Source organism: Saccopteryx bilineata, chromosome 10 (genome assembly GCF_036850765.1).
Source record: "Saccopteryx bilineata isolate mSacBil1 chromosome 10, mSacBil1_pri_phased_curated, whole genome shotgun sequence".
NCBI classification, from domain to species: Eukaryota; Metazoa; Chordata; class Mammalia; order Chiroptera; family Emballonuridae; genus Saccopteryx; species Saccopteryx bilineata.
Genome location: NC_089499.1, coordinates 62,987,606 through 63,001,412, shown reverse-complemented (window position 1 = coordinate 63,001,412; position 13,807 = coordinate 62,987,606). Strand labels below are relative to the sequence as shown.

Genomic DNA, 13,807 nt, shown 5'->3' with positions numbered 1-13,807 from the left:
TAAGTTTTTTCATTCTTGTGTTTATGAGAAACATGAACCTGATATGTCCTAGTGATTTCTTCAGTGTTTGGGCATATATTTGAAAGGCAAACTCTCATTTCCTCATCAATACATTGAAGAATTCCTCTCTTTCTACTCTTAATTGTGTTGAGTGCAGAAAATCCCCACCAGGGGTCCCCAAACTACAGCCGTGGCTGCATGCGGCCCCCTGAGGCCATTTATCTGGCCCCCACCGCACTTCCGGAAGGGCACCTCTTTCATTGGTGGTCAGTTAGAGGAGCACAGTTTCCATTGAAATACTGGTCAGTTTGTTTATTTAAATTTACTTGTTCTTTATTTTAAATATTGTATTTGTTCCCGTTTTGTTTTTTTACTTTAAAATAAGATATGTGCAGTGTGCATAGGGATTTGTTCATAGTTTTTTTTATAGTCCGGCCCTCCAACGGTCTGAGGGACAGTGAACTGGCCCCCTGTGTAAAAGGTTTGGGGACCCCTGACCCCCACCATACATATCATCTTAACTTTACACTGAGCAAAAGGACAGAAGAAACTTGCCTCCAGTCTTTCCCAGGAACATGGGGGTAGTGTAAACAATCCAGCACCACAGCTTAACAGACTTTTGCAACCTAATCAGGCAAGGGAGGTGGGGGGTTGGGCAGACTGTCAGTTTACAGCCAATTCCCCACACCTCTGTCCCTCAAAAATCTAAACTCCAAAAACCCTGTTGGTTTTTTGGTCCCCATCAGACACATATTTCTTTGGAATACCATAGGAGGCACCTGGAAATCTTCTAGGATACACCAGTGCACCCTGGCGCACACTTTGAGAACCACTATTCTAATCAATCAGGGTATCTGGCTAGGGCTAGCTAGTTGTAAATATTTATTTAAATGTAGGAGAACCTATAATAGAGATACTAATGGTTACTTCTAAAAACAAGGACATAGGGGACACTTACTTTCTAATTTCATATAGTCATACTTTGTTTGAAAATTATAGTGAATATATACTGTTTTATAATCAACTAAATCAAGATGTATTTTCCAGTTTGAAAGCAATAAAAAACCTATCTAAAACCATTTCTGTCCAAATATTTAATATAATGTTAAAATAGAACTTGTTATGGCTATTCTATATAAGAACACCCTTAGAATTTGTGGCTTAACGTGTGAAATGGATGCTGGATTACAAAAAGCCTTTGCTTCTTTTTTCACTGACATTTCTAGTCAAAGGTCAACTGCTGACAGAAAGGGAATTAGACCAGAAGTAAAGTCACTGTATATGGAGGCTCCTAGGCATCCGATGGTGCATTCATAGTATGCTATAATCAGACATTTCTGAATGTTCTAGTTTTGATCACAAAGTTTCAGCCTCAAATAAGGCAGACTAATACATCTAACCCATATACAGGATGAGGCAAAAGTAGGCTTAGAGTTGTTCATATAGAAAATACAATAATAAATACAAGAATAAACTCTGTGTTTAACGTACTTACAACTCTAAACCTACTTTTGCCTACCCTGTATATAGATAGAAAAGGAAGCACTCTAGGGGAACAGAAAGGAAGAAAAATGACTCTTTTGATTTTGATACTATTGGCAATTTTATGATCAAGACAGTGAGGTAAAAATTCTTTTGGCTCAAAATTTTTATTTTATATTTAGAGTATTAGCCAGGAGTATAAAATTGCCTTAAAAGTTGGACCAAATCTAGCCCTGGCCAGTTGGCTCAGTGGTAGAGCATCGGCCTGGCGTGCAGGAGTCCCGGGTTCGATTCCCGGCCAGGGCACACAGGAGAAGCGCCCATCTGCTTCTCCATCCCTCCCCCTCTCCTTCCTCTCTGTTTCTCTCTTCCCCTCCTGCAACCAAGGCTCCATTGGAGCAAAGTTTGCCCGGGCGCTGAGGATGGCTCTGTGGCCTCTGCCTCCAGTGCTAGAATGGCTCTGATTGCAGCAGAGCAATGCCCCAAGATGGGCAGAACATTGCCCCCTGGTGGGCATGCCGGGTGGATCCTGGTCGGGCGCATGCGGGAGTCTGTCTGACTGCCTCCCCGTTTCCAACTTCGGAAAAATACAAAAAAAAAAAAAAAAAAGTTGGACCAACTCTTTTATTAAGACCTTACTAGAGGCCCTGGCCGGTTGTCTCAGCGGTAGAGCATCGGCCTGGCGTGCGGGGGACCCGGGTTCGATTCCCAGCCAGGGCACATAGGAGAATCGCCCATTTGCTTCTCCACCCCCCCCTTCTTCTCTGTCTCTCTCTTCCCCTCCCGCAGCCGAGGCTCCATTGGAGCAAAGATGGCCCAGGCGCTGGGGATGGCTCCTTGGCCTCTGCCCCAGGCGCTAGAGTGGCTCTGGTCGCGGCAGAGCGACGCCCCAGAGGGGCAGAGCATCGCCCTCTGGTGGGCAGAGCATCACCCCTGGTGGGCGTGCCGGGTGGATCCCGGTCGGGCGCATGCGGTCTGTCTGACTGTCTCTCCCCGTTTCCAGCTTCAGAAAAATAAAAAAAAAAAAAAAAAAAAAAAAAAGATCTTACTAGAATATAAGCTCCATGAAGGCAGAGATTTTTGTCTGTTTTGTTAACTGCTATGACCCCTCCCACCTTATTGCATAGAACAGTATACAGTCCATAGTGGGTGCTTCAAAAAAGGATGATCAAAGGCACAAATAAAAAAAAAGCAACATTTTAGCTAGTCAATGTATGGTCCATCATATTTATGTCCATTACAATTATTATATGGAGGCAAACCAAATCTATTTAAGAATGAATCACAGGATACAACAAATGACTGGTGAAGTAACAACTTCTTTTCAAAACCCATTTTCTTCAGTTCTGAAGCAGCACCCAGCTTTCTAGTATAAAAAGTCATTACTGGTTCATTTTCTCTGCAATATTCAATCACTAAGATAAATACCAATAGTATACAGAAAGAATGGAATAACAGCTACCCACATCAATACCAAAACTATCTCCAAACTGGGAAGTCACAACGTGACTACTATTTTCACTGTATCTTGGTGAAGACATAACAATGAATGGACAAAACAATCATACAGGCTGCAGGCCACTTCAGTTAGCACTAGAATCAGTACTTGGAAAGAGAGCAATGTTAAGGATCAAGAAGGAAATGAAGATCTAATATTTGTGTGGACACCAGAAAGGTGCTTTCTGGTTTATAAACAATATTTCATTAAGTTCCCCCAAAACCCTACAAGTTAAATCTTGTCGATCCTATTTTACAAATGAGAAAACTGAGGTTTAAAGAGCTAAGGTAAGTTGCTGAACGGCATATAGATAGTGGCAGAACTTGAAACTGAATCCAGCTGTCTTACCCACTCATATTTTTACTACTTTCACCCCTAAAGCAACTATAAACATACAATAACTGCAAACCGAATAAGGGCTTAAACAGAAAGCATATGCAACCTATGATTACATTTGTATTAAATTAGGTGAAATATCTGAAGAAAATACTAAGATTGTACAGCTCAAAATTGGCAATTTCTAGCAACTGATACTTTCAATGCAGAAAAGAAAATTCCCCCCAAAACATCACCAATGAAATAAAAATAAGACAATATAGCCAGATCCAAAAGAAAATATATACTTTATGCCAGATATGAAATATTTAAAATATAATTTATTTCAGTCACCCACTTTGTTACAAGTACTACCTCTGCATGTTTACTTGAGAAGTATTAGAAAAATGTCTGCTGACAGAAATGTCTCTGGGTATACAAAACTTGTATTTGTACTATTATTCGTAAAGAGTGTATTGTATTCTCTTATATGGACTTACTTGCTGTAATTTATTTAACAAATGCCTTTCTTATTAGACACTTATGTTTTTCTTTTTGCTTTTAAAACATTAAAACAAATACCCTTGCACATTTGTTCAATTGCTGAAATTGCTGGATCAAAAAGCATGTTCTTTAAAACTTTCAATATATATTTTACAGCCAGGTTTCAAAAAGAAACCAGTAAGATTGCATAAAACTTTTTCAAAAATGACATTACATACTTTTAAGCATATATAGTCTAATTCAGAATGCATTAAAAACAAGTACCAAGATACTTTCATTTAATTAAAGAAGTGCTGATTTTCTTTTCCTATGATATTTTTTCCTAAGGCTCTACTTCTACTTCAAAGTGTTGGCTATTCAACCAGCTAATCTGAATAGGTATTTAGGTGGTGAAGTAAAAGTTATTTTAAAGTCTGTCCTCATCTCACTTTAATAAGATGAAATAAATTGCCTTATGTACTAAAAATAGTTCACTGTTCTGAAATTCAATGCCTGTTTGCCAAAACAATATTAGAGATAGTCTATGCATTCTTTCCCCAAATATGGCATCTGCCATGTACAAAATTCAGAATGGAAGCCACCAGATATCTGAAATAACATTATCCTTTCAAATATTTTAAAAAGCCAAATAGATCCAATTATTTTCATTAAATAGAATATATTGAAATCGAGTATCTAAACCTCAACCACTTGTTTTAATTAAACAAAATGACCAGGAATCTAGCTTTAGATTTTATACTGCTATGGTCTGACAAAAGCCCTAGAATAGGAAGCATATCCCATCAAATCTGCCCAATTTCCCTATGCACAAAAGTGACTTGACAATAAGATTCTTTAAAACTCATTTATCTTCTCTAAGTCTGACAACTGAACAATAAATAAACAGAATAAACTACTTCAGGCAATTCTAGGACTGTTCATTATAAAATATAAGAAGAATCTAACATATTCACTTTTGTTTAAATCAAATTGAGATACCAAAAATGAAGAAAATATTAATTATAAGAAATGTTAAAGGTATAATATCCCCCAAAATGAAACTGCAAACATTTTTGACCTGTTGTTTCAAATAAATCTTATTTGTACTGATTAAAAATTGTATTGATTAAAAATATGAGATCAAAGCTAAAAATAATGCTGGAAGTGAGAGATCCCAACAAATCTTTAATACTTAAAGAGACCTATTCTTAGCATTTGAAAACACACACACACACACACACACACACACACACACACACACACATATACCTCTTTTAAAAATAAACTTTCCAATTAAAACATCCTTCTTAAAACAGAACTATATTTTATATTATTATACAATACTACTACCGGACTGCCATCTTGTGAGCTATAAGAAAGAAACTGATTATTAAAACACTATAACCTTGAAAATGTACACTAACCTTCATTATTCAAGAGTTGACAAACCCACAGAAAAATCCCACAGAAAACAAACCTTTTGAAAGCTTTGTGTCTTCTACGACTTTGGTTAGATGCCCCTCCACGATCAGCTTCTCTGCCAAAGAAAATAAACGTTACTATCCAAGCCCAAACAGAGTAGCATTTCCCTGAGCAGGGCAGTGTAACACATTCCATGACCAAATTTAAAGATGATAACATTACTCCCATGACTAGGCTTGAACAAAAGCTAGACCCTGGAAGGGGAACTAAGAGAACTCGAACTACAACAGAGGAATCAGAGTAATGCAGAAATCTGAGGGTAGGGGAACAATTTGCCTTTTATTTTCATTAGTTTTCACCTTATTTTAAATGCTTAGAATTTTTTTAAAAAACACTCGGAAAAGAAAACACAAAGCAATCCTCTTTAAATCAAGGATATTAAGTTGGAATAAAGAAATTCTGAGAAGGTAACTGATTTAAAGAATTCAAATTATATTATACTAATAGTTTACTTTTCTCTATTGATACAAATCAGCAGAGAAGCCTATAAAATAAAACATTTTTCAGGAAAATGAATCATTTTAGAAGAGCTAATTTAAAAAAATAAACATTTTTTTGTTTTGTTTAATGAGGAATTCTCTGTAAGCCTCCTTATAATTTAAGTCAGATTTTCATATTCTACATTTCACTGAAGAGAATAATATATCTATCCCATATATTCCCTTATTTAATCCTGTATGTCAGCTGGTTTCCTTCAACTTACACTTTTGTGGTATGTGATATAAATTCTCTATTCTTTCATTCTTCAACCCACCACAGCTTGGTCTACACTACACTCACAACACAACTGAAACTACTCCAAGATCACTTCCTATCTTTCAAATCCCATGGCTCCTTTTCAAATTTCATTTCTTACTGGCTCTGCAGCATAAGGCACTATTTGCCCCAGCCTCTTTAAATAATAATAAATAATAGTAAACATTAAAAAAAATTTTAAAGGCACCAAAGTAATAGATTTAGATAATTTTTAAAGTCACTGGTCCTACGATAATCTTACAAAATATATAATGTGAGCTATACCACTCCACTCCATTCCTGAAATTCATTTCCTATAAGCAACAACCTTTGAACTTTAGACATTTGCTCTGGTATTTACATTTATGTTTTAAAATAATTTATTGTGACTTCTTTATTTTTCATTTTAGACATTATTTATTGACAATCTCTTTGGGGGATTAAACCCTTATATCCTACTATCGTCCTCATAAAAAATACTGATTATGATTGCCCATTTATAATCAGTATTTATACATGTTATGACTATTATTTATATATCAGTCATATAATATACTGTATTTCTCTTATACAACCATTTAGTATTTTTGGAGCTTATAATGCCTTATGTTTCGTTAATTTTTTTATGTATCTATCTCAAACACAGCCAAATTTCTTCTTTTTTAAATTTTTTTAGTGAGAAAGACAGGGATAGAGAGAGTGGCAGAGAGAGGAACAGATAGGGACAGATAGGCAGGAAGGGAGAGAGATGAGAAGCATCAATTCTTCGTTGCGGCACCTTAGTTGTTCATTGACTGCTTTCTACTATGTGCCTTGATGGCGGGGAGGGGCTATAGCAGACCAAGTGACCTCTTGCTCAAGCCAGTAACCTTGGGCTCAAGCTGGTGAGCCTTGCTCAAACCAGATGAGCGCGCACTCAAGTTGGTGACCTCGGGGTTTCAAACCTGGGTCCTACGCGTCCCAATCCAATGCTCTATCCACTGCGCCACAGCCTGGTCAGGCTCTCATATGTGCCTTGACCAGGGGGGCTACAGCAGAGCGAGTGACCCCTTGCTCAAGCCAGTGACCCTGGGCTCAAGCCAGTAACCTTGAGCTTCAAGCCAGAGACCTTTGGAATCAAGCCAGAGAACATGGGGTCATGTCGATGTTCCCACGCTCAAACTGGATGAGCCCACACTGAAGCCGGTGAACTTGGAGATTTGAACCTGTGTCCTCTATGTCCTAGTCTGATGCTCTATCCACTGCACCACCGCCTGGTCAGGTTTTTTTTTTCCTTAATTTTTTTTTTTTTTTACCAAGTCCTTATAGAACCATAAAACTTTCAAAACTGTCAAATATATAAGGTAATCTATCACATTATATATTTCCCTATTCCTCCCTTCCTCCAGCCCTTTAATCTTCCTTTAGTACAGTCTGGGCTGTATCCTGTGCATAATCCCTTGCTCCCAAATTCCAAATCTTCCTCTTCTTGCTTTTACTCCCTTGGTTTATTGCAGAGGTCAGAAACCTTTTTGGCTGAGAGAGCCATGAATGCCACATATTTTAAAATCTAATTCCGTGAGAGCCATACAATATGTTTAACACTAAATACAAGGAAATGTGTGCATTTTGTGTAAGACCAACACTTTTAAAGTGCAATAAGTCTCTGAATTCTTCTTAATAACGTTGTTATGCTGTTGCTAACCAATGTTGAATAAAGTACTTCTTACCATTAATGCGACTTCTGGTGCTGCATGGTTTTGCTGATGGCTTTGTAGTCTGGTTGATATGTGGTGAGGTAAAGCTTCATGCAGGCGTTGAGACTTCCATCCGTTAAACGTGATTGTAGGTTGGTCTTAACATTCTTCAGATGTGAGAAAGACTGCTCACATGCATATGTAGAGCCAAACATTGTCAATACAGCAACACTCACACGCTGCAGTGTGTGGTATGTGACAGGAAGCGCGTTCCAAGTTTTGACAATCAGCTGGTCCGCGGGTTGAAGTTTCTTCATTTCTCCCCACTTTTGTTTGCTCACCAACTCTGCTGGCTGTCGTGCAAGTCTTTCCAAATCTTCATTCAGTGACTTGAACTTATTCACCCACATGTCTGAGGCCTTCAGGTCAGCAGCTTGTAGTTCAAATCTCTGACAAAGACACCGGGGATGTAACTCAGGTCAGTGCTGTCCACTGCACACTCGTGCGGATGGGTGATGAACTTAAAAAGACGAGTGCGCTCACTGAATTCTCCAAAGCGCGCTTTGAGTGACCACAGGAGATTAGATGTGAAGCCCGCTAGCTGCTGGAGATCAAGATGTTGAGCAGGGTCACTTGCTGTGCATGCATTTTTAAACTCTCCCAGTTTTTCAAAGTGTAGTAAACCACCTGTTTCAATGTCAATGTCAGCAATGAAGAGTTCCAGCTTATTTTCAAATGCAAACACTGCTTGTTTGTTTTTTTTTTAATTTTTTTTTATTTTTCCTTTTTTATTTTTCTTTCTTTTCTCTTTTGAATTTCACTTTTATATTTTTTCTTATTTTTTGTGGGTGTTTTGTTTGTTTGGTTTTGTTTTGTTTGTTTTTTTTTATTTTTTATCAACTCTACATATTTTTTTTTAATATTTTATTTTTAATGGGGCAACATCAATAAATCAGGATACATATATTCAAAGATAACAACTCCAGGTTATCTTGTCCTTCACTTATGTTGCATACTCATTACCCAAAGTCAGATTGTCTTCTGTCACCTTCTATCTAGTTTTCTTTGTGCCCTTCCCCCTCCCCCTTTCCCTCTCCCTCTCCCCCCTCCCCCCGTAACCACCACACTCTTATCAATGTCTCTTAGTTTCACTTTTATGTCCCACCTACGTATGGAATAATGCAGTTGCTGGTTTTTTCTGATTTACTTATTTCACTTCGTATAATGTTATCAAGATCCCACCATTTTGCTGTAAATGAACCGATGTCATCATTTCTTTTTTTTTTTTTTTTAATTTTTTTTTTTTTAATGGGATGACATCAATAAATCAGGGTACATACATTCAAAGAAAACATTTCCAGGTTATCTTGTCATTTAGTTATGTTGCATACCCATCACCCAAAGAGAGATCGTCCTCTGCCACCCTCCATCCAGTTCTCTCTGTACCCCTCTCCCCCTCCCCTCCCCTTCTCCCTCCTTCCCTCCCCCCACCCCCCTTAGCCAAAACACTGCTTGTTGAAGGGATAAGACTATATTTCCAAAGCCTTGCCTTTTCACATTGAGCTGGTTCAGATGTTCAGTCATGTCCAAGAGATAGAACTTCAGGAGCCACTCAGTGTTAGCTAACTCAGGATGCTCGACATTTTTCATTTCAAGAAAAGCCTGGATTTTGCTTAGACAAGCCACGAAACGGCTGAGCACCTTCCCTCTTGACAACCAACGCACATTGCTGTGCAGAAGCAGACCAGGATAATTATTCCCAACTTCATTCAGCAGTGTTTTATTTTATTTATTTATTTATTTATTTTGTATTTTTCTGAAGCTGGAAATGGGGAGAGACAGTCAGACAGACTCCCACATGCACCCGACCGGGATCCACCTGGCACGCCCACCAGGGACGAAGCTCTGCCCACCAGGGGGCAATGCTCTGCCCCTCTGGGGCTTCGCTCTGTCGCGACCAGAGCCACTCTAGCGCCTGGGGCAGAGGCCAAGGAGCCATCCCCAGCGCCCGGGCCATCTTGGCTCCAATGGAGCCTCGGCTGCGGGAGGGGAAGAGAGAGACAGAGTGGAAGGAGAGGGGGAGGGATGGAAAAGCAGATGGGCGCTTCTCCTGTGTGCCCTGGCCGGGAATCGAACCCGGGACTCCTGCACGCCAGGCCGATGCTCTACCACTGAGCCGACCGGCCAGGGCCAGCAGTGTTTTAAACTGGCAATCATTTAAAGCTCAGGCAACAATAAAGTTGACCACCCGAATGACCAGTGACATCACCTCACCAAGCTGCTCGCCACACATCTGAGCACAAAGTGCCTCCTAATGTAGGATGCAGTGAAAACTTAGGATGGGTCTCTTTTCATGTTCACGAAGCGCTATGAATCCTCTGTTTTTCCCCACTATGCATGGAGCACCATCAGTACACATCGGAAAAAATCGGTAGATTTTTTTCTTTAGCAAACTCAGTGAAATAATTGAATAAATCCTCCCCTCTTGTTGTCTCTTTCATAGACAAAACAGCAAGACTTTCCTCATGTACTGTGTCACTGACAGCATACCTTGTAATCATGCTGAAGTGGGATAAATGGCTTATGTCTGTTGACTCATTCAAAGCGAGAGAAAAGAATGGTGCTGCATTTATGTCCTTCACTTGTGTTGCCTCAATTTGATTTGCCATCATGATGGTACGATTGTGAACAGTTCTTGCCGACAGAGGCATGTCTTTTATTCATTTGATTATCTTGTCTTTATCCAAAAAGTCGTCAAAAAGTTCACTGGCAACATTAAGCATGAATGTTTTGACATACTCCCCATCTGTGAATGGCTTTCCGTTTCTCACAATTGCTAAAGCACCAGCAAAGCTAGCCGAATTTCAGTCACCTTGTTGGATCCAAACACGGAGTTGCTGCTGACTAGCTTGCACTCTGCACAGTAGCTCATGACATGCTTTCTTCCTGCTGTCCCTCACTGGATATTTCGATGCAAATGTAGTATGGCGTGTGTTGAAGTGCCACTTTATATTTGACCGTTTCATCGATGCCATTTTATCACTGCATATTAGACACACTGCAGAACCTGCTCTCTCCACAAAGGCGAATTCCTCTGTCCATTCCTGCTGAAAAGTATGATACTCATCTTTTTTTCTTTTAGCCATCTTCTTCGTCAAAAGGGTTTCTGCAATTAGCTAGCTGACTACTTGATTAAAAGGAGGGAAGTTTACTTCCTGACCTCACAACGACTCGTGTACATTATGCATTATCCAATAAAAATTTGGTGTTGTCCTGGAGGACAACTGTGATTGGCTCCAGCCACCCGCAACCATGAACATGAGCGGTAGGAAATTAATGGATTGTAATACATGAGAATGTTTTATATTTTTAACATTATTTCTTTTATTAAAGATTTGTCTGTGAGCCAGATGCAGCCATCAAAAGATCCACATTTGGCTTGTGAGCCATAGGTTCCCGACCCCTGTTTAGTGTAACATATCCTCGGATAATTTCCTGAAACAGGTAGAGAGAAGGCCATTGCTTTGTGGCTTTGTTTCTCTGAAAATGTTCTTTTGCCCTCACAATTGACTGATGGTCTGACTAGATACAAAATTCTACAGGACATAATTCTCTTTCAGAATTTTGAAAGCATTTTTTCACTATCTTCTAGTTTAGACTAGGTAAGTTTAATGCCAGTCTGACTCCTGTTACACCAGTATGTACAGTAGAGACTTCTTGTGCTTAGCAATGCCTAGCTTGCCTCTCCTTTCTGGGCATCTGAGAGGAATGCATGTTCCAACTCCTTAGAACTGAGGAAGGTCCACATGACTGATTCTAGTGAAAGTGTTTGAGAGTAGAATTTTCTATACTTTTCTCTTTCTCACTCTAGAAACTACATGTTGAGATGGCAAAATCATAAAATGATAAAGCCTCCACTAGCCTAGATCCCTGAGTAACAATGTGGAACAGAGTGTTCTCCTTCACCATAGACGTGTAACACAAGTGAAAAATAAATGTTTATTCAATTAACCCATTACAATTCCAGGGTTTATTTCTATACTATAATTTAGTTTATTACGAGTAATATAAAATCCTTTGTTTCTCTTGGCTTTTTTCAGAATCTTCTCTTTATCCTGGGTATTCCTAAATTTCATACACCTCAGTATATGCTCTTTTTTTTATTGAGATAAAATTCACATAACATAAAATAATCTTTTAAAGTAAACAATTCAGTAGCATTTAGTACAGGGGTCCCCAAACTACGTCCCGCGGGCCACATGCGGCCCCCTGAGGCCATTTATCCGGCCCCCGCAGCACTTCTGGAAGGGGCACCTCTTTCATTGGTGGTCAGTGAGAGGAGCATAGTTCCCATTGAAATACTGGTCAGTTTGTTGATTTAAATTTACTTGTTCTTCATTTTAAATATTGTATTTGTTCCCGTTTTGTTTTTTTACTTTAAAATAAGATATGTGCAGTGTGCATAGGGATTTGTTCATAGTTTTTTTTATAGTCCGGACCTCCAACGGTCTGAGGGACAGTGAACTGGCCCCCTGTGTAAAAAGTTTGGGGACCCCTGATTTAGTATATTCACAATGTTATGCAACCACACCCTCATCCAGTTCCAAAACATTTTTATCACCCCAAAAGGAAACCATATATCCTCCCTCCCCAGCCTCAGCAGTCAGTCATCTGCTTTCTGTCTCTATGACTTCCTATTCTGGATATTTCATACAAATAGAATCATACAATATATAATTTTTTGTTTCTGGTTTCGTGTGTGCTCTTTTAAAATACATGGTGTTAAGCATTCAGTGCATCTTTTCAATTTAGAATCTCATAGCTTCAACTCTAAGAAATTTTCTTTCATTAATAAATTCTCTATTCTCTCACTTCCTCTCCTACTCTCTCCTTTCTCATACCCTGGGAATATTATTCAGACGTCAGATCTCCAGGATTAATTCCATAATTTTCTTAAAACTTCACTTTTTTCTTAAAACAAAAAAATCATTGAGTTTTTTTCCTGTATTTTCTGGATGATCCCCTCTATTTTCTCTTCTAATCCTTCTACTGCTTAATTTAAAATATATATCTGATATCATTTTTTTTTCTTTTTTGTATTTTTCTGAAGCTGGAAATGGGGAGGGACAGTCAGACAGACTCCCGCATGCGCCCGACCAGGATCCACCCGGCACGCCCACCAAAGGGCAATGCTCTGCCCCTCTGGGGCGTCGCTCTGTTGTGACCAGAGCCACTCTAGCGCCTGGGGCAGAGGCCAGGGAGCCATCCCCAGCGCCTGGGCCATCTTGGCTCCAATGGAGCCTCGGCTGCGGGAGGGGAAGAGAGAGACAGAGAAGAAGGAGAGGGGGAGGGGTGGAGAAGCAGATGGGCGCTTCTCCTGTGTGCCCTGGCCGGGAATCGAACCCGGGACTCCTGCACGCCAGGCCCACGCTCTACCACTGAGCCAACCGGCCAGGGCTGATATCATTTTTTAGTTTTCAAGAATTCTACATGTATTTTGTTTCTTTTTAAAAATAGCATCTTTATCTTGTTTCATCCATGAACCACCTTATCTTTCTGAAAAAAAAAAAAACATTTCTCAAAAGTTGTATTGTTTCCTGTAGTTTTTGTGTTTCTTCCTCCTTTTTTTTGTCACAGAGATAGAAAGACAGACAGAAACAGGGACATACAGGGACAGACAGACAGAAAGATGAGAAGCATCAATTCTTTGTTGTGACTCCTTAGTTGTTCATTGATTGCTTTCTCATATATGCCTTGACCAGGGGACTACAGTAGAGTGAGTGATACCTTGCTCAAGCCAGTGACCTTGGGTTCAAGCCAGCGACCTCTGGGTTCAAGCCAGCGATCATGGGGATCATGTCTACCCTGTGCTCAAGCTAGTGAGCCCACTCTCAGCTGCGAGCTTGGGGTTTTGAACCTGGGTCCTCTGCGTCCCAGTCTGATGCTCTATCCACTGTGCCACTGCCTGGTCAGGCTCATGTTTATTTTTTAGTCACCATTTCTGTTTGCTTTTTATTTGTTTTGATCTCTTTCTCAACAGAAAATTTCCTCACAGTCTGATGATGTTGGCCATCTCATCATATTTAAGGTGAGGCAATAAAAAGCTGACAAAGCCTGACCTGTGGTGGCACAGTGG

General features: G+C 39.6%; 1 protein-coding gene across 42 annotated transcripts in view; it reads right to left on the bottom strand.

Annotated features, from left to right (window-relative positions):
• The window catches only part of SLMAP (sarcolemma associated protein), a 187,399-nt gene that overhangs the window by 38,244 nt on the left and 135,348 nt on the right, over window positions 1-13,807 (bottom strand). For 40 of the 42 annotated variants that reach the window (XM_066245758.1, XM_066245754.1, XM_066245774.1 and 37 more), the window contains one exon: window positions 5,256-5,315. In XM_066245758.1, the coding sequence (XP_066101855.1) occupies window positions 5,256-5,315 (60 nt within the window). Of the gene's footprint in view, window positions 1-5,202; window positions 5,316-13,807 lie in introns of all 42 variants that reach the window. The other 2 variants (XM_066245798.1, XM_066245800.1) reach the window with 1 other exon arrangement.